The sequence below is a fragment of the Balaenoptera physalus genome (assembly GCF_965194825.1).
Source record: "Balaenoptera physalus genome assembly, chromosome: 17".
Classification (NCBI taxonomy): Eukaryota; Metazoa; Chordata; class Mammalia; order Artiodactyla; family Balaenopteridae; genus Balaenoptera; species Balaenoptera physalus.
In genome coordinates, this window is record NC_138895.1 from 23,889,817 (window position 1) to 23,914,885 (window position 25,069).

Genomic DNA, 25,069 nt, shown 5'->3' on the forward strand with positions numbered 1-25,069 from the left:
CATCTTTGTTCTGGGGTGCTTGACCTACATAATTTGTGAAGTACGATAAAATGTTTATGATTTGCAAGTTTTTATATTACATCAGGACCTCTCCCATGAATTCCAGATCCACGTATCCAACTGCCTGCAGAACATCTCCACTTAAATTGTTAATGGGCATCTCAAATTTAACGAGTCCAAAACTGAGCCCTCATAGTCCCCCTCAAACCTGCTCTCCCCTTTCCAATTAAAGGCAATTCAATTCTTCTAGTTGCACAGGCCAAAAACCTTGGAGTCATCCCTCACTCCTCTCTTTATCACACACTCCATATCCAATATGTTAGGAAATACCACGGTCTCTACCTTCGAAATATACCCAGATTGCAATCACTTCTCACCACCTCCACTGCTACTCCACTGGTCCAAGCTACCAGCATCTCTCGCCTGGATTGCTGCAAAGTCTCCTAACATTTTGCTGCTGCCGCCCTTGTTCATCTTCAGTCTACCCAGCTAGTAAGGGATCCAGTGAAATTGTCAGATTATACCCTTCCTCTGCTGAGAATCCTGCAAAGACCCTCCACCCCAATCAGAGTAAATAAACGCCAAAGTTCATACCAGGACCAACAAGACCTCCCTCACTTCTTCAGGTTCATCTCCTATTCCTCTTATGCTCAGTTACGATGGCTTCCTCGCAAGCCCCTTAAATGGGACAAGCACAATCTGGTCCTTTGTAGTAGCTGTTCCCTCTGTTAGAATACTCTTTCCCAGGGACTCATGGGACTAGCTCCTTCAATCCTTCAGTTATTATTCAAGTGAATTCCTGGTAACTACATACAGTGATGGATGTTAACTAGACTTACTGTGGTGATCATTTTGCAATATATATAAATATTGAATCATTCTGTTATATACCTGAAACTAATATACCATTATATGTCAATTATATTTCAATTTTAAAAAAAAGCTCTTTAAAGAGCTTTTTCTAAATACCGTATCAGTGGAAAAATAAAATCTTTTACATCAAAAAAAAAAAAAAAGTAAATTCTTCTGAGGGTTTCTATTGACAGCACAACCTAAATTTCAATCTATCACTCTGATACCTCATAAACCCATTCTTTGCTTTATTTTTTTTAATTGAGATATAATTGAAATACATTAGTTTCAGGTGTACAGAATGATTTGATATTTGTGTATATTGGGAAATGATCACCACAATAAGTCTAGTTAATATCCATCCCTATACATAGTTTAAAATTTTCTTCCTTGTAATGAGAACTTTTAAGATCTACTCTCTTAGCAACTTTCAAATATACGATAGAGTATTATTAACTATAGTCACCATGCTGTACATTACATCCTCATGGCTTATTTATCTTATAGCTGGAAGTTTGTACTTTTTAACCCCTCTCACGCATTTTGCCCCCTCTCCCCATCACCAACCCCTGCCCTGGAACTACCAATCTCTTCCCTGAATCCATGAGCTCTTTTTCTTAGATTCCACATATAAGTGCGATCTTACGATTTTTATCTTTCTCTGACTTATTTCACATTGCACAATGCCTTCAAGGTCAATCCATGCTGTCAAAAATGGCAAGATTTCCTTATTTTTTAATGGCTGAATAATATTCCATTGTGTGTGTGTGTGTGTGTGTGTGTGTGTGTGTGTATCACAGTTTCCTTATCCATTAATCCATTGATGGACACTTAGGTTGCTTCCATACCTTGGCTATTGTAAATAATGCTGCAATGAACATGAGGGTGCATATATTTTTGAGTTAATGTTTTCATTTTCTTTGGAAATACCCATAAGTGGAATTGCTGGATCATGTGATAATTCTAATTGTTTGAGGAACCCCCATACTGTTTGCCATAGTGGCTGCACCAACTGACATTCCTACAAACAGTGCACAAGGGGTCCCTTTTAAAACTCCACATCCTCGCCAACACTTGCTATTTCTTGCCCTTTCATTACAGCCATTCCAACAGGTGTGGGGTGGTATCTCGTGGTTTTGACACGTTTCCCTGACATTGAGCACCTTTTCATGTACCTCTTGGCCATCTGTATGTCTTCTTTGGAAAAATGTCTACTCAGATCCTCTGCCCTTCCTGCTCTATTTCTGTCTTCAGCACACATCCCTGTCTAACATACTATATATCAATATTTTACTTATTTGTTATCAATTTCCCCCAGCCAAAGGTAAGCTCTACTAGGCAAGCAATTTTGTCTAATTTGTTTACTTCTGTTTCTTTAGTATTTAGAACAGTGCCACGCACAAAGAGTGCACTCAAAACATATTTATTGAATGACAGAGTATCTAAGTACAGTTTACACTATTCCAATCAAAGGAAAGAATGGGTATAAAAACAGGGGGAGGAGAGATACACCTAAAGAAAATTCTGACAAATAAGAGCTATAATTATAGCTTGCATTTACTATGTCTTCTCCAATCATTTATTCATAATTGTCTAATGGCATTCGTGATGAATACCTGGGTTCAACAAAAAAGGAGTGAATACACTAAGCAAAGTTCATTTATTTTTCACGACGTTCTTCTTTTGATTTTGAGTCTTTACTCTCCTGGATTCCTAACAGAATTGCGTCAGCCTCTAGGATAGTTGTATCTGTTGTCGCTCCCAAGAACCTAGATGTAAGTTCAAGATCTAACAGCCGCAGCCGGACTCTGGTTCCTTTCTGGTATTTCCTAAACAGTAAGAAAAAAAATTCCATTAATTCTGAATATCACTAAATGAACAACTACTTTAAAGTAAAACCCAAATTCTAATTTTAATTTGTGTTGGCTCAAGATAACAAAATTAACACTAGTATATGAGAAATAGTTGTTTTTGACAGAAAAGTAATTTAGTTGTATCAGAATTTTCATCTTAAAGCTGCCTTTAAAGATTTTATAACCTAAATAAAAACGTATTCCAAACTGAAATTCAAACAAGTTGGTTCTTGAAACTGACATTTATTTTAATGTCAGTTATTTTTAAAGTCAAAAAGTATCAAGGGGAAAAAATGTTTTCAGAAACATTTTGTCTTCTAAAATTAAAATCTTCTTTTAAAGTAAAAGAAATTTTACAAAAACAAAATGGAAAACAGTCTAAGTGCAAAGTACTTAGTACTGGGGATTGATTGAACTGTAACTAAAGTATAATGCTGGCCATAACATGCATGATGGCTCAATTTGGTCAAAAAAATTATTCAAGTATTTCACAATACCAAATGAAAACTGATACTCATCTGTCTTTCTTCCTTGATCAATTATTTTAAGAGTTTAACATCAACATTATGAAAAGGTACGGGAGAGTGAAAATATGGCTACTGAATGAAAACCACAAATCTTTAAAAATCTAAAAATATATACCTCGAGTACTCTAAGTTAGTCTTAAAATTAAAATTAAAACAATTTTATATAAACAGAAAATGAAGAAACAGAGTTCTCCAAAAAAGTCACTGGAAAATGATTTTAGTAGACCATATAATGAACAATGTTTGATTAGGTATTCTGGAGGAATTTATAAGTGGTCCATCAAGTAAACATTTAGGCTATTTGGCTTTTTTTTTTAAAGTTATTTTTCTTTCTGGTTACAGAAGGAAATGTCCTTTTGTAAAATTTGTAAAATCATGATGTAAGTCACATTTCCTAGTCCTTCTATATGTATGTTTATATATATGTACATGGGTGTGTGTATCTGACGGCATAGACCTTACTTTCTGTCTTTGTTTAAAAAAATTAAAGAGATATCCTAGAATATTAAGGCATAGCTTTATATTCTTAGAAAACAGCAATTATAGAACACACTCCGTATGAATTAACCACTGGGAAAACAAGCTAAGTTCACAGACAAGGTAAAGCTGAACACTATTTTCTGCATTACTTGGAGCTGTAACCTGTGTTCTAATGGATTCTTCTCATTTGTCCTTACAGCACTACTCCAGTGATTCATTTAATCAGCTTTGATTCACGTTGACCCCCTTCCCTGCCCCCCACCCTGCAACATCCAATTAGTTATCAAGTTTCGTTCATTTTTTAACAGATATTTCTTGAGCTTAGCCCTTCAGGTCTCATCATCCTTAGCTAAAGCTTGATGTAGGACCTGGTCTTCCCGGAGCCCACCTTCCTAGTCCGCCTCTCACGATGGTTCCATATCTGCTCTGCTTACGTGGAAATGGCCTAACGTCCATTCCCACACACTTCTACTCCTCTGCACCTTTGCTTCTGTTGTAGCACTGCTTGGACTTTCCTTCTAAATAAATCCTATTGATTCCTAAGTATCCAGGTAGAATGCATCAAAGGCAGCTCCTGAGAGCCTCCACAGTCCCCTTATCAGAATGCAGATTCTGTCACTGGAATTCCCAAGGAAGACAGAGGTTTTGCAGTCACAGACTTGGATGCAAATCTGAGCCCTGCTACTTACGAGTTGGGTAACCTTGGGTAACTTGCTTTCTCTGAACCACAATTCCCTCATCTATATAACAGACTTCGACCACTTGGCAGGTTTGCTGGGATGGTTAAATGGGATAATATTATATATTGAAAACGCATAGCCCAGTAAGTGCAAATGTCAGTGCCCTTCACTCACCTGTATTGGTTAACTGTGTAAATCTCTGATTTCTCATTAGATCGAATACTCCCCAAGATCTGGCACTGTATTTCTCTCTGTATCCTTCCAGTGCCAATGCAGCAGGTACTCAAATGTTTGTCAATAAGTTAACAAGACGCTTGCTGGCAAAAGCCACCACCTCACCGACTACCTAGGCTTTCCATTCTCTTGGCTTTAGCAGCTGTGTGGCCTGGCTCATTTACTTAACCTCTCTGAAGTTTGCCTGGCACAGTGCCTAGTGCACAGTAGTTAATAAAGTTAGTTCTCTTCTCCTTCCATTATTCATATCTGGCCTATAAACAACCATGATGAAAGGGAACAGTGACTTTTTATGAAAAGGGATGAACATTCACAAACACTTGGGACACAATTTCTGGGCACAGTCTCACTGAAGGGGAAGCTCTCAGTGTAGATGGTTCTGTGTCATAAAATGCTAGCAATCTCCTGTTAAAAAATAAAATCAGAAATACCATGAGTGCACAGTATGCTTGGTAGTTTATGGAAAGGAAAACTTTTTTTAGGTGTAGTAGCCTTTAATAATATGAAAGTTTTGTCTTCATCTCTAAAAATTATGCAAATTCTAGAAGTTATCCAGTGAGTTGGTAAAGGAGATGAAAAATGAACTGCAGGACTTTACATGTGCTAAATGAATGAAGAATCACCCACATGTACATACCTTGCACTAAACAAAAAAACCTCTAGAAGATTCTCTGACTTCTGCTACCTGGAAGTAGCTGTTTCTACTTTCATGGTACTTAATTTTCACTGTGCATTATTTCTATATGTTATCTTCCCTAGCAGACTACAGGCTCGTCATGGGCAGGGCTTTAATCACATCTGCCTCTCTTACAGTACTGAGATGTATACATTTCATTTAACGTAGCCTTTTGAACAGTGGTTTTTCACTTTCCAGTACATCAGAAGCACCTAGGGTGCTTATTAAAAATGCAAATGAGGGAAGCAACCCCAGAGAGTGAGCTGGCAAATGTAGGGTGGGACTTGGGAATTTCCCTTTTTAACAAGCTCCCCAGGTGATTTGGATGCAGTCTTCTCTGATCAGCATTTGAGAAAAATCTGGCCTAGAATTACCTTTATTGTGTACAAGACACAGCATCCTACACACATACAAAGGGCCAGTAAAATGAGGACCTCTGACAGGAGTTTGTGGCCACCATTAACAGCCTTTGAGGGTAACAGATGTTTTCTATAAGTGATGAAAAAGCCAACAGACTTTAGGGTGAGTAATTTAAACAGATCAAAAAAAAAAAAAAGGTCAGGCAATGACAATATATAATGGAGAAAGGCACCTAACAACAGTCCCTTGAACAAAGCCTCCTGACAGCTGGGGTGGGGCTGCCTCTCCCAGACACAGACTGTCCTTTCTGGGAGACCCCGGACATGGAAAGGTTAGCAAAGTCCTCACTCAACAGGAATACCAGCCATACAATTAATGTGGAGTTTATCCGCGCTTTAACTTGGAAACACTTTATTAAAGGGAAAAGTAAAGAAATAACTAATGTATTTCTGAGAACTCCATTTCTGCCAATGAAATTTGAGGTGAACCTTCAGTACTGCAGTCTTTGACAATCACTTAATACCACTTAGTCTTCCCATGTGGGTTTCCATTGTTCCACATAACAAGATTTAAAATGAAAATGCCAGTAAACTCTTTCCCAAGCTTGTTCACGCAGTTCTTAAATGGTCTATTTATTCAAAGATTTGGGCCTAAGTATAAATATCCAGAAGAGGCAATGTGGTGGGCAAGACTCTAGACTCTGGAGCCAGATGGCCAGATGTGTGCCCAGCTCTATCCATAAATATGCAACTCTGAGCCAGTTACTTCATCTCTCTGTTTCAGTTTCCTCCTTTGTAAAATGGGAATAATTATGCCTTCTAGGTTCCTATGAGCATGAAATGAGTTAACACCTGCCAAGCCCTTATAAATGCTCAATAAATGTTAGCTACCATCATCAATCACCACCACCACCACCACCACCACCACCATCACCATCAAAACAAACCCGGTGACACCTGATGCTCCAGCCTTGGCGTGATGGGGAGTACAAGAGCAGTCCCAGATATAATTCCAAGTAATAATTAAACCAATGAAGGATTTCTGTAGAAGGTATGTTTTGGGGGTGAGTTTTCTTTCAATAATTTGCTTCGATTCAAATCTTACTTATTTTAATGGTATAAGCATTCCTCTCTTAAAATGTATTATATAATATATATAACATGCAATATATATAAATACATTATAAATGTCCTACAAAAAAGAAAACAATTTCTTTTGAAATGAATGCTGAATCTCCTTTGAAGATGTGAGGCAAAATAGCACTGAACAAAAGCAAGTAAAATTCAGAGAACTACACATTTAACAGTCCACACTTCCCAGCATTAACCGCAATATAAATGAAAACAAGTAGAATATATTGTCAGTCATAGTGACTTATCTATTCTAGTATTCTTTTTGACAGTGGTTCAAGGAACACTGAGGATTGAGGGGCAGGTAGAGCTGTCTAATTTTACCTATTTCCTATCACTCTTCCTTAATTCTTGATGGAGTTAAGCCGTCAATGAATCTATTTTTAGCACATACTATTTCTTGGAAGGGGAAGATAATCATTTCAATAGGTTCATTATTTTTTCTTCCAAGAAGCATTTTTTAGCTTCCTTTAAAATTTACCATTTCATGCTGGAGAGGGTGTGGAGAAAAGGGAACCCTCTTGCACTGTTGGTGGGAATGTAAATTGATACAGCCACTGTGGAGAACAGTATGGAGGTTCCTTAAAAAACTAAAAATAGAATTACCATATGATGCAGCAATCCCACTACTGGGCATATACCCAGAGAAAACCATAATTCAAAAAGACACATGCACCCCAATGTTCACAGCAGCACTATTTACAATAGCCAGGTCATGGAAGCAACCTAAATGCCCATCAACAGATGAATGGATAAAGAAGATGTGGTACATATATACAATGGAATATTACTCAGCCATAAAAAGGAATGAAATTGGGTCATTTGTAGAGACGTGGATGGACCTAGAGACTGTCATACAGAGTGAAGTAAGTCAGAAAGAGAAAAAGAAATATCGTATATTAACGCATGTATGTGGAACCTAGAAAAATGGTACAGATGAACCGGTTTACAGGGCAGAAGTTGAGACACAGATGTAGAGAACAAACGTATGGACACCAAGGGGGGAAAGCCGTGGGCGGGGTGGGGATGGTGGTGGTGTGATGAATTGGGAGATTGGGATTGACATGTATACACTGATGTGTATAAAACTGATAACTAATAAGAACCTGCTGTATAAAAAAAATAAATAAAATTCAAAAATTAAAAAAAAATTACCATTTCAATAGTAGACTTAACTTCTAACCTAATCAACCATCCCCCTTCTTTATATACCAGACACTATCTCCTCTATGTCTTCTTCCTATAATGAGGTTTTATTATTTTTAAATTTTAATTAGTTTTTCCTCATTCCTTTGATTACATCAATGGACTTTTCCTTCTAAAAGTGCACAAATACCCATAATTTTGCTACAATTTTAAGAGGTTCACAGATTACCTGAAGGTCATCTACAGACCTATAAGATTAAAAAGTTTTGTGCTAGATTTTAAGTCTGTTTATATTTTTTGAGGTAAAAGAAATGGGTTCTCATTCCATCTACACAACAACATGGCCTTGTGATAATTATGTCTGTTGTTTAATTCCCAATGTGTTTCTTAATGAAACCTAGGACTTCAATGAACAAGCTCACTGGGCCACTGCTCACAGCCACACAGTTGGTAAGTGGTAGACCCAACCTCTACCACGGCCTCATTTTCTAATGGATATAAGACAAAAGTCCATGGCATATATAAAGAAGGAATTTTTCTTTCATTACCCTGGTCACTTCCTTAAGTTTAAAACTATTAGGAATGAATAAGGACAGGTGTTAAAAAGAGAATCATGTCCACAGAAGCATAATATTTTCACTTTAAAAAATATGGAAAAGGGGGGTAAGGGGGGAGGGATAAATTAGGATTTGGGGATTAGCAGATACAAACTACGGTATATAAAATAAATAAACAAGGTCCTGCTGTATAGCACAGGGAACTATATTCAATGCCTTGTAATAAACTATAATGGAAAAGAATATGAAAAAGAGTATATATACATGTATAACTGGATCACTTTGCTGTATACCAGAAACTAATACAACATTGTAAATTAACTATACTTCAATTAAAAAATAAATAAATAAAATAACCATGGAATAAAAAGATAAATCAATAAAATGTATCCAACAAAGGAACAGGCTTGAGATGACTCTTAAGAAGCTGAATGGGTCCCACCATCTTGAATATTTATACCATAAATGTTTGTTTATAGCAAATAATTATACCAAAATGTGTTGGAAATGTTCAGAAGTACTGTACGGTTGTCACAATGATCAGGTTGACATTTAGTAGGGGTGGATGGGATGGAGACATTGTGTAATGCACAGAACTCTTCCATACAACAGAGTTGTCCTGGATCTGTGCTAGACATTGATGTGGGTGAAAAACCTGCTTATAATTATCTAAGCCTAAAACTCTGTCTGCTAAATACAAAGAGTTGGTTTTTTAAAAACAAGAGTTTAAGTATACACTAAATTTCCAAGAATGTGATTACTGTGTAAACTAATGGAAGACTGACTTTGTCGACAATGTTAGCAAGAGTTGCTCACTATTTCAGAAAATCACACTGCCATAACAACACCACCATTTCATTTTTGTGTCTTGCTACATGGGTTAAATGTATCTTCTTTACAGCTTAAACTTTGGCTTATTGTTTGCATTGGGAGGAGATCCATCTCCTCTACACCTGCTGTCTAAAAATATATGATTTATCTTCTCACCTTTCAATGAAATGCATTGATAAAAACTTAACTAAAATACCAATAATACCAAAACACCGTTGCCCAACATAACTTTCTGTAATGACAGAAACATTCCATATAAGGTGGTCACTGAGCACTTGAAATATGACTAATGTGAGTGAGGAACCAAATTTTCAAATTTTATTTAATTTGAATTAAATTTAAATAGCCATTTAGTGCAGTTATAGACAATTTCAAATTGACAATAAAAATAGTAAGCATACTTGTCCTACAATATATAACACTGGAAGAAAGGCTAGTTTTACAGGAAAAATAGAACTCTGAAATTTGTTATAATAAATAGCTATTACTAATTAGATTCCAGCAATAATAAACGATCAGATCCATGTTTGCCATTCTTAAGTCCTCAAATGTTTCTTTCCTTTCTGTTATTTTTTGTATTTTTCCTCAAATCTGTGTGACACTGTACTAGACACACACCAACTGAACTGTCTTTTAGATATTTAGGGTTAAAACAAAATTCTCTGTAAAGAGAGCTTCTTCCATGTTACAGATAGAAAATTAAGATACATGGAAGTCACTTGCCAACACCACAAAGCTGTATAAGAGGATTCACAGATTTTTTTTCTCCTCTTCCTTTTCTTAAGTTCTCAGTTACCTCTGACTTCTTGCAAGAACTGTAAGCTTAAATCGCTTTAGGAGTGATAAGAAGTTACCACTTCATATGGTCTCATAATGTCTTCCCTTTGAAATAAAATGTAAACCATGTTGCTGCCGCCCAACTCATTGTTTTAACTGTTCCCCACTAGAAAAATGGTTACTTTCAGTGGTAACAGATCATAAATTATCAGAAAAAAGTCTCCATGGCTTAATGCAAGGTTGTCTATTTTTCATACCTTTTTTAATTAGAAAAAAAACTTAGGATATTAGTTTTTCAGAAATGCTGTATTTCATATTATCAAACATTGAATACTGCTGTCTTGAAAGCAAATAGGATGTCTCCAGTGAGCATGTTCAAATGAAAATAGCCTGTGTTTTCACTGCTTGGTGTGTTTCTTTAACTTCAAGTGCTTGCCTCCGACTGATCTTTGTGAACTCCAGCCTAAATGGATTCAATGCCAGCCTTCACCATCACTGCTCTCTTCCACTGTGCATTTTCGCAGACCATATGCTGCAGTAAATGAGCCTGCATGTCTGAGCTGTTTAGGAAAAGGGCAATTAAATCTGGTTTTGCATTTCTGTATTAAGGACATGGTTTAAAGACTTTCCTTTGGAGAGGTTTTTGACATTCTTTCCACAGACATTCTTTAACATCTGTCAGTGCATGCTGGTGACGGTTCTCGTAGACTTAAAATAGAGACAGTCTCTCTGACTAGTTCTTTGATATATGTATATTAAATAATACAAAGCCGACAAATACAAGGCTTGGATTGAACCTCAGTATCCAAAGAGAATCTTGTAAGGAATTCTGACTTTGCTAGTCAATTTAGCTGTCTTGCTGTAATCATAGTTCTCAGAGGTTTTAAAAATAGTTCTCTTGAAATCATTAACCATCTATGTTTTCATCCCAGTAAGTTAAAATAGTTTAGAACTTTTTCTGATTTTCTTACAATTCGTTAAAAGTTTTAAGACTTTAGAAGTAAAATTTTGTTTTCTGAAGAGAGGAAGCTAAAATGTTTCTAATGGTTCAGTTACCACCTATTTGTCTTTTCTAATTCATACAAATGTTCACAGTAACGCTGATCTCTATGTGAAGCCCATACTTTGTCCGTGTGTGTGTGCGTGTGTGTGTGAGGGAGAACATTTGCATGTGAGCATGAGGGAATATATGTACTTTGTTCTTCTTTAAATGAACTGTCTGGGCATCAATTTCCTCATCTCTGAAAAGCACAATGTTAGAAGAGACCTAAGGTCTTTTGCAGTTCTGTGATTTTATTCTACTTTTATACAATTTTAAGTGTTTGAAAACAGATATAGTATAGAGAGCTATTAAGTGCAAAATTGATTAAATATACATATAAAATGCAAAATTTTAAGACTTTTATTAGATACATAAAATATTATTATAGTCTTAAATATTCAATTAACAAATGAACTTTTATATGCAGACTCTGTGGTGTATTTCAGATTTGTCTCCCTTTTTCAAAGTACCATCACTGTGTTTCCTTGACAGTGTTTCTAGTCTATTGCTTCTTTCTGTTCAATCTGTAAGATGCCTGTCAAGACTGACTCACCACATACTATCTATACTGTCTTATCAAGCACAGCAGCCATGGTTAACAACATAAAGGTAGAGAGTGCTCATAAAGTTCTGTAGCTCTCCAATAATTCAACTCATTAAAATTTAAAATGTTCATAATACTAAAATGCATTCCCTCAAATTGCTATCATCATGGATAAGAATTTTAATCTTTTTCTGCAACTCTACTATAAACGTATGATTTTGTTTTTCCCTTAAACCAAATTCTTTTTAAACTTGCCCTGCCAGTTAAGTATTTTGTGCCACAAACGGAAGTTTTGTCTCTTGTTCAAACATTGATTTGTTTTATGAAATGTGAAAATGGAACATTTTTAAATGTCCAATAAATAATTTCACTTTTTAATAATGTGGAATATGTATATAATGTAATATATTACATATAGCATCAATAATGATAGTCATAACTTTTTCTTAGAGTTAACAAAATAAGATGTGTCAAGAAATTAGGGAAAGGAAAACCCTATAATCTAATAACTATACCAAGTCTATATTTATTTTTTAAAAAACCAAAATGTTTGTTGCTGGTCAGACTATACATATATCATAAAAAAGAATATACACATATTTATATTTAGAGGGGCCAAAAACTCCCAAGAAAACATAAGGAATAAATGCTTTCAGGCACCTGAGATACGCTGATGACTAACATTAGATCAAAGTTGGAGCCAGAATTACAGCATCTAAGCAAAGAATACATTTTGTAGTATACAAGTTTTGTTTTATGAGAAAAGAAAATATACACATTTATTGCCAGAGATAAGTTTTGTCAGTGTAGAACAGAGGAAAGAATATGGGCTTTAAACAGTTATAGAGGGGTGGAGTCAAGACAGCGGACTAGGAGGACGCAGAATCCGCATCTCTGCACAACTAGGGCACCTACCAGGCACCAGTGGGGGACCACGGACACCTAAGGGGATGGAAGGAATCCCTAGCGACTGGGTAGGATGTGGGGCGTGGGGGGGGAGTGAAGGGGGAGGAGAAGTGGAGGCAGGATGGGACTGGTGCCCTGAGGGGCGGCTGGGGGAGGGGAAGGGGTCCCACGCCCGAAGGGGGAAACTGGGGGAACACTGGGAGGGCAGAGGATCAAAAGGGAGCGTGGTCAGGCTTCCCCCACCCACTTGGGCCCCTGGGAGCCTGCTGAGATCCCAGGCCTGACCCTCTGCCCACCGAGGCCCCCTCCAGCTGCGTGGGTCCTGAGGGAGTGGGAGGGAGGGAAGGGGGAGCAAAAGTAAAGGTCAGACCTATGGACCAGCACCCCTGAGGGGCGGCTGGGGGAAGGGAGTTCCTACACCCAGCGGGACCCACCCATGGTTAGGGGCCCAGCAGCAATGGGGGAGACCCTGGGGGAGACAGTAAGGGAGGGGGGGCATGGAGGAACAGAAGGGAACACGGCCAATGCTTTCCCTGTCCACTTAGGCACCGGGGAGCCTGCTGGGCTCCCGGGCCTAATCCTCTGCCCTCAGAGTCTCCCTCCTGGTGCAGAGGCCAAGCCCCGCCCCTACACCCCCACCCAGGGCCCTACCTCTACACTTGGAGACACCCTCTGAGACACCCTCCGACCACTCTGGGCCTAAACCCCACCCACACACCCTCACCCAGGGCCTTACCTCCAAACTCTGGAACTCCACACTATGTAGGCCCCCCTTTGGACGTGCTGCCTCTCCCCTTCTGCATAGGTCCTAAGCAGAGGCCCCGCCCCACGCTCAAACGTCAACCCCACCCCCACCTAGGCCCCATCCCACCCTAAACCCCACCCCAGCCTAAGAGCCAACCCCACCTAAACTCTGCCCCCCATAGCCAAGGTCTTTTTTTTTTCTTTTCTCTGTTGTAGTTTTGTTTACCTTGCTGCAGTTGTTTCAATTATATTTTCATTTTTCCTAATATATTTTTTATCTTTCTAATTTATTTTTATTTTTTATTCTTTGTTATTGTACTGCTCCTTTTTTCTTTTTTCTTTTTTTGCCACACCATGCAGCATGCGGGATCTTGGTTCCCAGGCCAGAGATTGGGCCCAAGCTCCTGTGGTGGGACACCAAGTCCAAACCACTGGACTAACAGAGAACCTCAGACCCCAGGGAATATTCATCAGAATGAGGCCTCCCAGAGGTCCTCATCTCACCACCAAAACCCGACGCTATCCAACTGCCTGCAAACTCCACTACTGGAGTACTGGCCTCAGGCCAAACAACCACTAAGACAGGAATACAGCCCCACCCATCAAAAATAAAAAATAAAAATAAAAAACGACAAAAAAATGTTACAGACAAAGAGCAAGGTAGAAACCTACAAGACCAAATAAATGAAGACGAAATAGGCAACCTACGTGAAAAAGAATTCAGGGTAATGATAATAATGATGATCCAAAATCTTGGAAACAGAATGGAGAAAATACAAGAAACATTTAACAAGGATCTAGAAGAACTAAAGAGCAAACAAACAGTGATGAACAACACAGTAACTGAAATTAAAAATACTCGAGAAGGAATCAATAGCAGAATAACTGAGGCAGAAGAATGGATAAGTGAGCTGCAAGATAAAATGGTGGAAATAACTGCCGGGGAGCAAAATAAAGAAAAAAGAATGAAAAGAATTGAGGACAGTCTCAGAGACCTCTGGGACAACATTAAACGCACCAACATTCGAATTATAGGGGTCCCAGAAGAAGAAGAGAAAAAGAAAGGGTCTGAGAAAATATTTGAAGAGATTATAGTCAAAAAATTCCCTAACATGGGAAAGGAAATAGTCGATCAAGTCCAGGAAATGCAGAGAGTCTCTTACAGGATAAACCCAAAGAGAAGCACGCCGAGGCACATATTAATCAAGCTATCAAAAATTAAATACAAAGAAAAAATATTAAAAGCAGCAAGGAAAAGCAACAAATTACCTACAAGGGAATCCCCATAGGTTAACAGCTGATCTTTCAGCAGAAACTCTGCAAGCCAGAAGGCAGTGGCAGGACATATTTAAAGTGATGAAAGGGAAAAACCTACAACCAAGATTCTCTACCCGGCAAGGATCTCATTCAGGTTCGATGGAGAAATCAAAAGCTTTACAGGCAAGCAAAAACTACGAGCAAGTTAAAGAATTAACTTAAAGAATATTAGCAAGTTAAAGAATAAAAACAATATGATCATCTCAATAGATGCAGAAAAAGCTTTTGACAAAATTCAACACCCATTTTTGATAAAAACTCTCCAGAAAGTGGGCATAGAGGGAACCTACCTCAACAAAATAAAAGCCATATACGACAAACCCACAGCCAACATCATTCTCAATGGTGAAAATCTGAAAGCATTTCCTCTAAGATCAGGAAAAAGACAAGGATGTCCACTTTTGCCACTATTATTCAACAAAGTATTGGAAGTCCTAGCCACAGCAATTAGAGAAGAAAAAGAAATAAAAGGAATACAAATTGGAAAAGAAGAAGTAAAACTGTCACCATTTGCCAGTGACATGATACTGTACATAGAAAATCTTAAAAGATGCCACCAGAAAACTACTAGAACTAATCAATGAATTTAGTAAGGTTGCAGGATACAAAATTAATGCACAGAAATCTCCTGCATTCCTATATACTATCATAAAGAGAAATTAAGGAAAGAATCCCATTTACCATCACAATAAAAAGAATGAAATACCTAGGAATAAACCTACCTAAGGAGGCAAAAGACCTGTATTCAGAAAAGTATAAAACATTGATGAAAGAAATCAAAGATAACATAAACAGATGGACAGATATACCATGTTCCTGGACTGGAAGAATCAACATTGTGAAAATGACTATGCTACCCAAAGCAATCTACAGATTCAATGCAATCCCTATCAAATTACCAATGGCATTTTTCACAGAACTAGAAGAAGAAATTTTACAATTTGTATGGAAACACAAAAGGCCCCAAATAGCCAAAGCAATCTTAAGAAAGAAAAACGGAGCTGGAGGAATCAGGCTCCCGGACTTCAGACTATACTACAAAGCTACAGTAATCAAGACAGTATGGTACTGGCACGAAAACAGAAATATAGATCAATGGTACAGGATAGAAAGCCCAGAGATAAACCCACACACATATGGTCACCTTATCTTTGACAAAGGAGGCAAGAATATAAAATGGAGAAAAGACAGCCTCTTCAATAAGTGGTGCTGGGAAAACTGGACAGCTACATGTAAAAGAATGAAATTAGAACACTCCCTAACACCACACACAAAAATAAACTCAAAATGGATTAAAGACCTAAATGCGACGCTGGACACTATAAAACTCTTAGAGGAAAACATAGAACACTCTGACATAAATCACAGCAAGATCCTTTTTGACCCACCTCCTAGAGTAATGGAAATAAAAACAAAAATAAACAAATGGGACCTAATGAAACTTCAGAGCTTTTGCACAGCAAAGGAAACTATAAACAAGACGAAAAGACAACCCTCAGAATGGAAGAAAATATTTGCAAACGAAGCAACTGACAAAGGATTAATCTCCAAAATATACAAGCAGCTAATGCAGCTCAATATCAAAAAAACAAACAACCCAATCCAAAAATGGGCAGAAGACCTAAATAGACATTTCTCCAAAGAAGATATACAGATTGCCAACAAACACATGAAAGGATGCTCAATGTCACTAATCATTAGAGAAATGCAAATCAAAACTAAAATGAGGGATCACCTCACACCAGTCAGAATGGCCATCATCAAAAAATCTACAAACAATAATGCTGGAGAGGGTGTGGAGAAAAGGGAACCCTCTTGCACTGTTGGTGGGAATGTAAATTGATATAGCCACTATGGAGAACAGTATGGAGGTTCCTTAAAAAACGAAAAATAGAACTACCATACGACCCAGCAATCCCACTACTGGGCATATACCCTGAGAAAACCATAATTCAAAAAGAGTCATGTACCACAATGTTCACTGTAGCACTATTTACAATAGCCAGGACATGGAAGCAACCTAAGTGTCCATCAACATATGAATGGATGAAGAAGATGTGGCACATATATACAATGGAATATTACTCAGCCATAAAAAGGAATGAAATTGAGTTATTTGTAGTGAAGTGGATGGACCTAGAATCTGTCATACAGAGTGAAGTAAGTCAGAAAGAGAAAAACAAATACCGTATGCTAATGCATATATATGGAATCTAAAAAAGCGGTACTGATGAACCTAGTGGCAGGGGAGGAATAAAGACACAGACTTAGAGAATGGACTTGAAGGCACGCGGGGGAAGGGGAAGCTGGGATGAAGTGAGAGAGTAGCACTGACATATGTACAATGCCGAATGTAAAATGGATGGCTAGTGGGAAGCAGCTGCATAGCACAAAGAGATCAACTCGATGCTCTGTGATGACCTAGAGGGATGGGATAGGGAGGGTAGGAGGGAGGCTCAAGAGGGAGGGGATATGGGGATATGTGTATACATATAGCTGATTCGCTTTGTTGTACGGAGGAAACTAATGCAGCATTGTGGAGCATTTATACTCCAATAAAGATGGGAATTTTAAAAAGTTATAGAAAGGTCTAGATTTGACTGTGACTGAGTACAAGAAACTTACCTCGTATGGACTGTTTACTTATCTGTAAAGCAATACATAACACCTGGCAAGGCTGCTTTGATGCCTAACACATTATAAGGTATGGAAAGTGCCTGTCACATATATACGAACTCAATAAATAGTAGCTATTATGAAATTCACTACGTTGATACTTATATAAAGTATAATAGATAACTGAAAGGATAGTAACTTCAAATATAATTTTATTAAAGATAACTAGAATACTGTTCAAATGGATAAGCCTGACAGCAACCGTCAATATATATAAAAGAAACAAAAGGAAAACAAAACTCATTGAAGGCGTTCTTTAAGTCTGAATTTGGGGCTGAGGGAGGAGGGTAATAAAATCCAGGGGTTACTTTATAAGGACAGACTTGGTGAGTCTGCAGGGAGTCAGAGTTGAGAGGCAAAACACAATCAATTGCCTATGGAAGCTTTTTACAGTGTTTTCTTTTTAAAAAAATACTGATGCCTGGGGTCCAACCCAGACCTACTCCCTCAAAATCAATAGGGTAGAGCTGGAGATTCATGCATATTTGGGGAAAAACTCCTCAAATGGGTCTGGTTCAAAAAGTATTGGTTAAAGTGTTCATAAGTTACATTCTCTGAGTCTGTCTCAATCAAACTCCAAATGAATGGTTCATGGCAGTTTGGGGGCCAAGCTGAATCTTGCTCAATTCAAGCTTTAATTTCCCTAACACGTGCATACAGTACAGACGTTATATAGAAGGTCAAAGTTAGAACTGCACATTTTAAATATCAAATATGAGACGAGCAAAGTTGTTTTTCTATTATGAAAACTGAAGAGATTAATATGTATTTCCATCTATACAAAGGGCTGGATCATTTTAGGTTGGCCATATAAGGATTATTGCAGTTAAGGATATATTTTCACGACCGAAAGATTTTCAAAATCACTTCCATGGCGCTTGAAAACCTAACACTTGCTGGCATATACAACAACTGTCAAATTTAGCTTGAAAATTATCTTATGGCAGATGTCATCTCCTGATCCCATCCCTAAAATGTCCTTAATAATGTCCTTCAATGGCAGAAACTCTGTCTCCAGATTCCTAACTCCTGTAGTTTTGACTACATTAAGAGAACAGAGGACTTCTAAATTCACTGTTACCAACCCATTTTCAGAGTTTCCTTTTTTCTTTTAATCTTGTTTCTGTCTCTCTGAATTAGTTACTTATTAAATAAGTATTACTGAATTTTCAACAAACACCTGCTCAACTGGGGTAAGGGGGTACCAACAAGAAAGAGAGAAACTATCCTGCTCCCTCCCAACCCATGGAGGCAACAATGGAGTGAAAACCCATTTTCCATCAATTCCCTTGGTGGGAGGTAGGACTACTTTAGCAGGTCAGTCCTGATTTCTGTGCCCTTTCAATAAGACATGAGACTTTACCAGATATCTTTTGGAAAGTCAAATACTTAAGAGATTGTTACCTCAGTAGCCTCTGTGGGTTGGCAAGAGTCAGAGAGAAAAACCTTTCATAAAAGAATCAAATACATGCCTGCAGGTTTCATGCAATCCAGAGTGTTTCAAACAGCCTCCTCTGCAGGACAAGACTCAGTGTCTGGGGTTGGCGGGGGGTGGGGGCGGTTAGGGAGGGGGTAGTGGAAGCAGGGAATGGAGCACAAAGACGCCTATCACATGCTGACAAGGCTGAAGTCAGGTTGGTTTTAAGAGAGACCCTTAGGGCTTGGAATAGAGCTTGCGACTTGGCACTTTACAGTCCCGGGTTGATATTTGTCCTCTGCACCCCCATATCTGGGTATATGCATTAAACACTCTGGTTCATGCCCTTTTAAAACTGAGGGCAATGAAGCCTAGAGAAGTTCTGTGAAATTAAAAATAAAACAGAAAACTGACTACATAAGTTCAGAAAAGCAAGTCGTTTAAAGGCATTTCATGTGATAAGGTGCTTTTACATCGCTGAAAGCTCAATAAGAGTCACCAATGTGATTTTGTTCCCCCCAAAGTTAATGTAATTTAGGCTGAATTAGGACAAGTATATATTCCACATTTCCCACATAATAATCCCAATCTCCTTGCACTTTTCTGACCACTCTAGGGAATTGTCACCTGTTTGGAAAGAAGACAGTGAAAGAATCTTGTATTATGTGAATGAAAAATTAAGGGAAGGAGAGCAGTTAACAGGTTGAAAAAAAAGTAGAAAAAGGACCTTATACCTGTCAGAAGAATTTGAAAGGCAAGGATTAGATAATGATATTATTAAAGAGGTCATAATATTTATTTTGTGCATCTACTTTCTATGCCTCCAAAAAGCAGAAATAAGAAAAATGGTTAGAAGTTACAGAATGGCAGATTTAGCAGATTTCAGCTTAATATGAGGAAGAACTTCTAACAGAGTTTGGCTGGAAGAGGAACTGGGTGTTTTGGGCATTCATGGAGGAAATCACAGGGAATTTTCAAGACGGATGAGCACTGTGGCAGTGATGGAGTTGGAATTCAGTAAGGGCTGAATCAGATGACTTCTAAAATTCCTTCCATTTCTAAAATTTTATGATTCTATGACTCAGAATACTTATTAGGTCTTCCACCATTCAGGAAACATGAAAGCTGGAAAGCAAGTTAAAAAAAGAGCAGCCAAACGGTCAGACAGTAGGTCAGATAGGCAGTAAGAAAGTTAAAATCCGATCACTTTTTAGTTTACCTTTCAGCACTTAACTGTTTCAGACCATGTTGGTGCCTTGACTTATTTCTGGATAGCAAGATGCGCTAGGCACGATTAACTTATTCATCCAGCTCAAATCCGAAGCTAAAGATGATTCCTGACACAACTGCTGGCTAGATGACAAACTAAATTTTGTTTCAGATAGAATACACAGTTAACTGACCAGGAAAAACAGATGTTTTACCCCTTCTATTTGTCACTTCCCTAGGTAGGCCATTTCTAAATCACCCTCTGCTTGGATACAAATGAGAAAAGTGACAGGTCAAATATAGCTACCTCTTTCTGTTACTTACGGTGCTCTCTTTAATAAATCTATGTTAATGTGATACTTTTGAACTTGCACTCTGTAGCACTGCACTGCACTAGAAATAATAGGCACCTGATAAACACTGGTGGAAGACTACAGTGAATATACATTCTCATGTGCTACACAAAACTTCTGCAACTGGAGTTGTACACTGGGAGTCTACATTTGACCACAGTGCATTCCACCACTAGACATATGTGCAGCTTACCTGGGTTCCAATCTCAAGGCCACACTGATGTACTTCAAATCCTGAGCAGCAGCCTACATGTTGACAGAGTGTTACAGAATGCTGCCAGTGCTCCCCGATCGCTGGGTCACTCCTATCAGTACAGGAGCGTGACTGCACAGTGACCAGGGGGCTTCTGCTCAGCCAGCTGATGGTTTTTTTTGCTTCTGATTTGAGAAAAGAAATTGTTTCGGAGCAAATTGGTATCTCTAGGGTGACTTTATTCTAAATGCTAATAGAGTAAAATATTGTTAAGAGTCAAATATCTTTGGAATAAAATTCTGCAAAAAAAAAAAGAAATATTACACACTCTGGACTCTCCGAATCAAAATCAAAGCATCTCTTTGTGATTAAAAATTGTAAATAAGAGCTTTTTTTTTTTTTTTTGCTTTTATTTTTATTTAGTAGGAGGTTGTGGCTATTTCCTTGGGATTAGATAATGATATTATTTCAAGGCTTTTACTACCCAGAAACAAGATTCAAAAAATACTAAAATTCCAAAAGAACTGTGTTAGGATAGCATTTTGACTAATATTAGCATCTCTGAATAAATTCTTATGCTTTTAAAGTAAAGCAAAACAGGGAAGAATAGTGATTAAAATTTTTTCCTTCACTACTAAAAAGGGATTAAGAAACTCAACTTTGATGAGCATTCATTTCCCCTCTCAAATTCTACTTTATAGAGGTTATCTGTATATAGCTTTCCTTGCCCATGTAAATGGACTTCCTAAATCAGTGCCTACAAAATGCGGAAAAAAAGCTCAAGATCCTAGAGCTTTTAAACTTGCCAGAAAAGGGTGAATGAACAGCACAATTCTGTTCAAAAAGCATATATCATGTCATATTAATAGCTAAAGAAAGCCATGGTTTATTGGTTTATTGTTTAGTGATAACTAGGACCATGGATAACAAACTGACAGTGTTTAAGAACAATTCTGTTCCCCAATTTACTCGTTTTATGCGAACAACTCTATGACCATTATGTAATCTTGAGCAAGGTTACCTTTATTGTAAAATGGGAATCACCATAGTACCTACCTCCTAGGATTGCTGAGAAGATTGTACAAGAGAATGTACATACAGGACTTAGGAAATGCTCAGTGAAAGTCTAGTCAGGACAGGCCTGGATTTAACAAAGAAGTTTTTCAGGCATGTAACTAGTTCTGTCACAATCAATGTAGGTCTGGCTGTAAGGCTTACTGGGGCTGGCAAACTGACTTGGCAGGCGGTTGATTCCTGTTGGGGATGGACAGAAGTTGACAAAAAAGTTTTCAAAGATCTCCTGTTCAAAGAGATTGGGTTTAACTTTAGATGGCTGTCGATTGCAAATCTACTGGATAAGCAGCTGGACTCTTGACCAAATGTGTTTCTAGACCTAGAGGGCCTTTCTGTTGAAAGTAGGACCCCTGTGACGAAGGATACAGGAACAGAATATGAGCCCTGAGAAAGGTGGGCCCAGCATGAGTGCTTGCCCTGGGTCTGGGGTTCCAACCTGTCAGTTTTTCATTGCTTCATTGCTTCATTCATTCATTTATTCAACAAATATTTCTTAAAGGCCCATCTGTGGCAGGCACTGTTCTAGGTGCTGGAGTAACCAATGTACAAGAAAGACAGGGTTCCAGCACTCAGAGAGCTTACATTGTGGTAGAGAGGAAAAGACAATAAACAAACAAATCAGGTAGGAGGAAGTGCTGTGCAGAAAATTTAAATAAGGTGATATGACAGACAGGGGTGACATTTGACTGGGTGGTGAAGGGAGGCATCTCTGAAGAAGTGACATTTAAGTGGAGCTCTGAATGACAAAAAAGGAGCCAGCTGTGTAAAGATGGGGGCAGGGCATTTCAGGCAGAGGCACAGTTAGTTCAAATACTCAAAGGAACAAGTTGGCATGTTTAAAGAAGCAAGAGAAGGCCAGCTTGGCTGGAGAGCACTGGGTGACAGGGACACTGGGAGGAGTGAGAGGGCAGAGAGGAAGGGAGGAGGCAGGCCACCCATAGTGCTTCAGACCCCAATAGAAATGGTTTGGGGTTTACTTTGGAGAAATGCATGATCAAATTTCTGTTTTTAAGATCACTCTGGCTACTCTCTGGAAAACGAACTGTAGGAAATGATGATGGAAAGACTCTGGGTGGGGAGGATTGAAGTGCTAATTACGACACTTATCCATGGGCAGGGGTGTTGCAGTGAGATATAGCTGTGCTGGCACACCAAATTCCAGGATCAAAGCAGCTGGATTTAATCCTACCGATAATACTGTGTGTCTTGGTTATAATTCATCCAGGATCACAGTAGAGCTGGGCTGAACCTTTTAATATACTGCTTGTATTCTTCTTGTTTTAACAAACAATTTATGCACGTGTAGAACCACCTACTTCCTGTTATAATTGGCAGAGCCTGGCTGTAACGTCCTCTGGGGTGGCAAACTGCCTTGGAAATAGAGTTGGATCTTTATGAAGACAGACAGCAGTTGACAAAGTTTTCAAAGATGCGTGGTGCAATCTGGGGAGGCAAGACTTGAAATTTCCTAAAGCAATGTCTACTCCTACATTTGCTGGTTTATATAAGTGTATTAGTGTGCTTGGGCAGCTATAACAAAACTGGGTGTCTTAAACATCAGAAATTCATTTTCTCATAGCTCTGGAGGCTAGGGATCTGCAGTTCAAGATCAAGGTTCTGGCTGATTTGGCTTCTGGAAGAGACTCTCTCCCAGCTTGCAGACTGCTGCCCTCTCACTATGTCCTCACACGGCCCCTCCTCAGTGCGCACACAGCAAGAGAGTACTCTCATGTCTCTTCTTCCTTTTATAAGGACACCAATCCCAGTGGATTAGGTCCCCACCCTTATGACCTCACTTAACCTTTATTACCTCCTTATATCCCATATAGTCATAATGGGGGTTAGGGCTTCAACATATGAACTTTGAGTGGACACAATCCAGTCCACAACAATGTGTTATTATGAATTCCTACTTGTGTGAGTACAAGCAAATGTTAAATTTATTTGAAACACATATTTATGGCCACTATATAACAATGAGATATTCAGGATATGAAGAATAAATCTGTGATCTCAAGGAGTTTAGAGTCTAGCAGGGGAGATAATTACAGTGAAATGTGGAATACTATACTAGAGGTAGTATATGTAAACACAAAGAATTCTATTAGGGAAAAAAATGTCAGGAAACCATAAGGAGAAGAGCTGACGGTTATGTTAAATTTTATAGAATGAGTGGGAGTTCAACAGTGAGGTAGACAAGAAAATCCAGACCTACCTCAAAACCCAACCTCTATGAAATAGGTCTTCCTTGGACTCCCCCAGCCTGAAGACATATATCCTTTTACTGAGTTTCAAGAATAGTTATTGTTTGCACAGTTCCTTTGGCCATTAAAGTAGTGCTCTGAGATACAGCTTCTACTATTCTCTTGAACTATTTAAGTCTTTTGTTATCAGTAAGTTTTAATGAGTGTATGCCTATGTTTCTTGAAGGTAAGGAACATAGCTGATGAATCCTTCAATAGTAGTAAATGAAGGTTCTTTGATTTGAGGAGACTAAAGGATGTATAAGAGAGAACTTAGATGTGAGAATTAGGAGGGTTATAATCAGGTTCTGACACCTCATTAACAAAGAGAATATTCCAGGTTAATTGCTCTGGGTCTCACTTTTTTCTTTCAAAAGAGACAGCTGACTAGGTATATATGGTCTGACAAGCTCTATGAACATACTAGTTCAATCTCCATGAACCTCCATGAACATACTATGAGAGTTCAATCTCTCATTCAACAACCCTGTCTAGTTAGGGGTTTCTTAAAGGTACCAGTCTTTACTACTTAAAAGAAAAATCTCCTTTCCCTTCTTGTTCAGATTTTATACAAGCAATTAAAAGGCCATAAAAATTCATCCAATATTATATTTAACATAAAAGGGGGGAAGGAAGGAACAACAAAAAATTCAATTATCAATCCTTCAAGTTTAAATGTTAACCTTAAAATACAGTTAACATCTAGGGTAATTGTTCTACTTCAAGTAAACTGTAAGGAAAATCAGGACAGATAATAGTGGCAGGCAAATTAAATACTCACCTTTGCTTTCTAGTGATTAGATTTAAACATATGGTTTAACCATTTCACAATATAGTATTTATATTTAAACAAAAACACACTCTAGCTATACACAAAGAGATTGCTAAAATGTAAAACATGTAAATCGTGCATCTTCTGTTTTATAACAAAATCTCATCCCAAATGAACGAGTGGGTGGAGGAGAAACAACTCAATTAAAAAGATATTTTCTATAACAATTCCGAAATAGACTAGTTTATTAGTAATTATCAAAAAAAGAAATAGTTCCATTTGAAAAGTTGGTTACAGTTCTAACTTTACAGTCACAAACTCTCTTGTCAGATCAAACTAGTGCTTGCAAAAGTAATTCCGATGCCCAAGTATGGGACAGGCTCCATGACCACAAAACTATGCCAGCTCTACCTTTTAAATAGAGTTTGCCAAGATGAGTGTGTTATTAGCCAGGCTTGGCTCAAACAATCCACTGC

At 38.1% G+C, this 25,069-nt stretch overlaps 1 protein-coding gene across 3 annotated transcripts in view; it reads right to left on the reverse strand.

Moving 5' to 3' along the window:
- Nucleotides 1–2,259: 2,259 nt before the first annotated feature.
- Nucleotides 2,260–25,069, reverse strand: part of MRPS28 (mitochondrial ribosomal protein S28) — a 101,880-nt gene continuing 79,070 nt past the window's right edge. For 2 of the 3 annotated variants that reach the window (XM_082432871.1, XM_082432874.1), the window contains one exon: nt 2,260–2,681. In XM_082432871.1, the coding sequence (XP_082288997.1) occupies nt 2,513–2,681 (169 nt within the window). In that variant the 3' untranslated portion in view covers nt 2,260–2,512. The remainder of the gene's footprint in view (nt 2,682–25,069) is intronic. The other variant, XR_014255398.1, reaches the window with a different exon arrangement.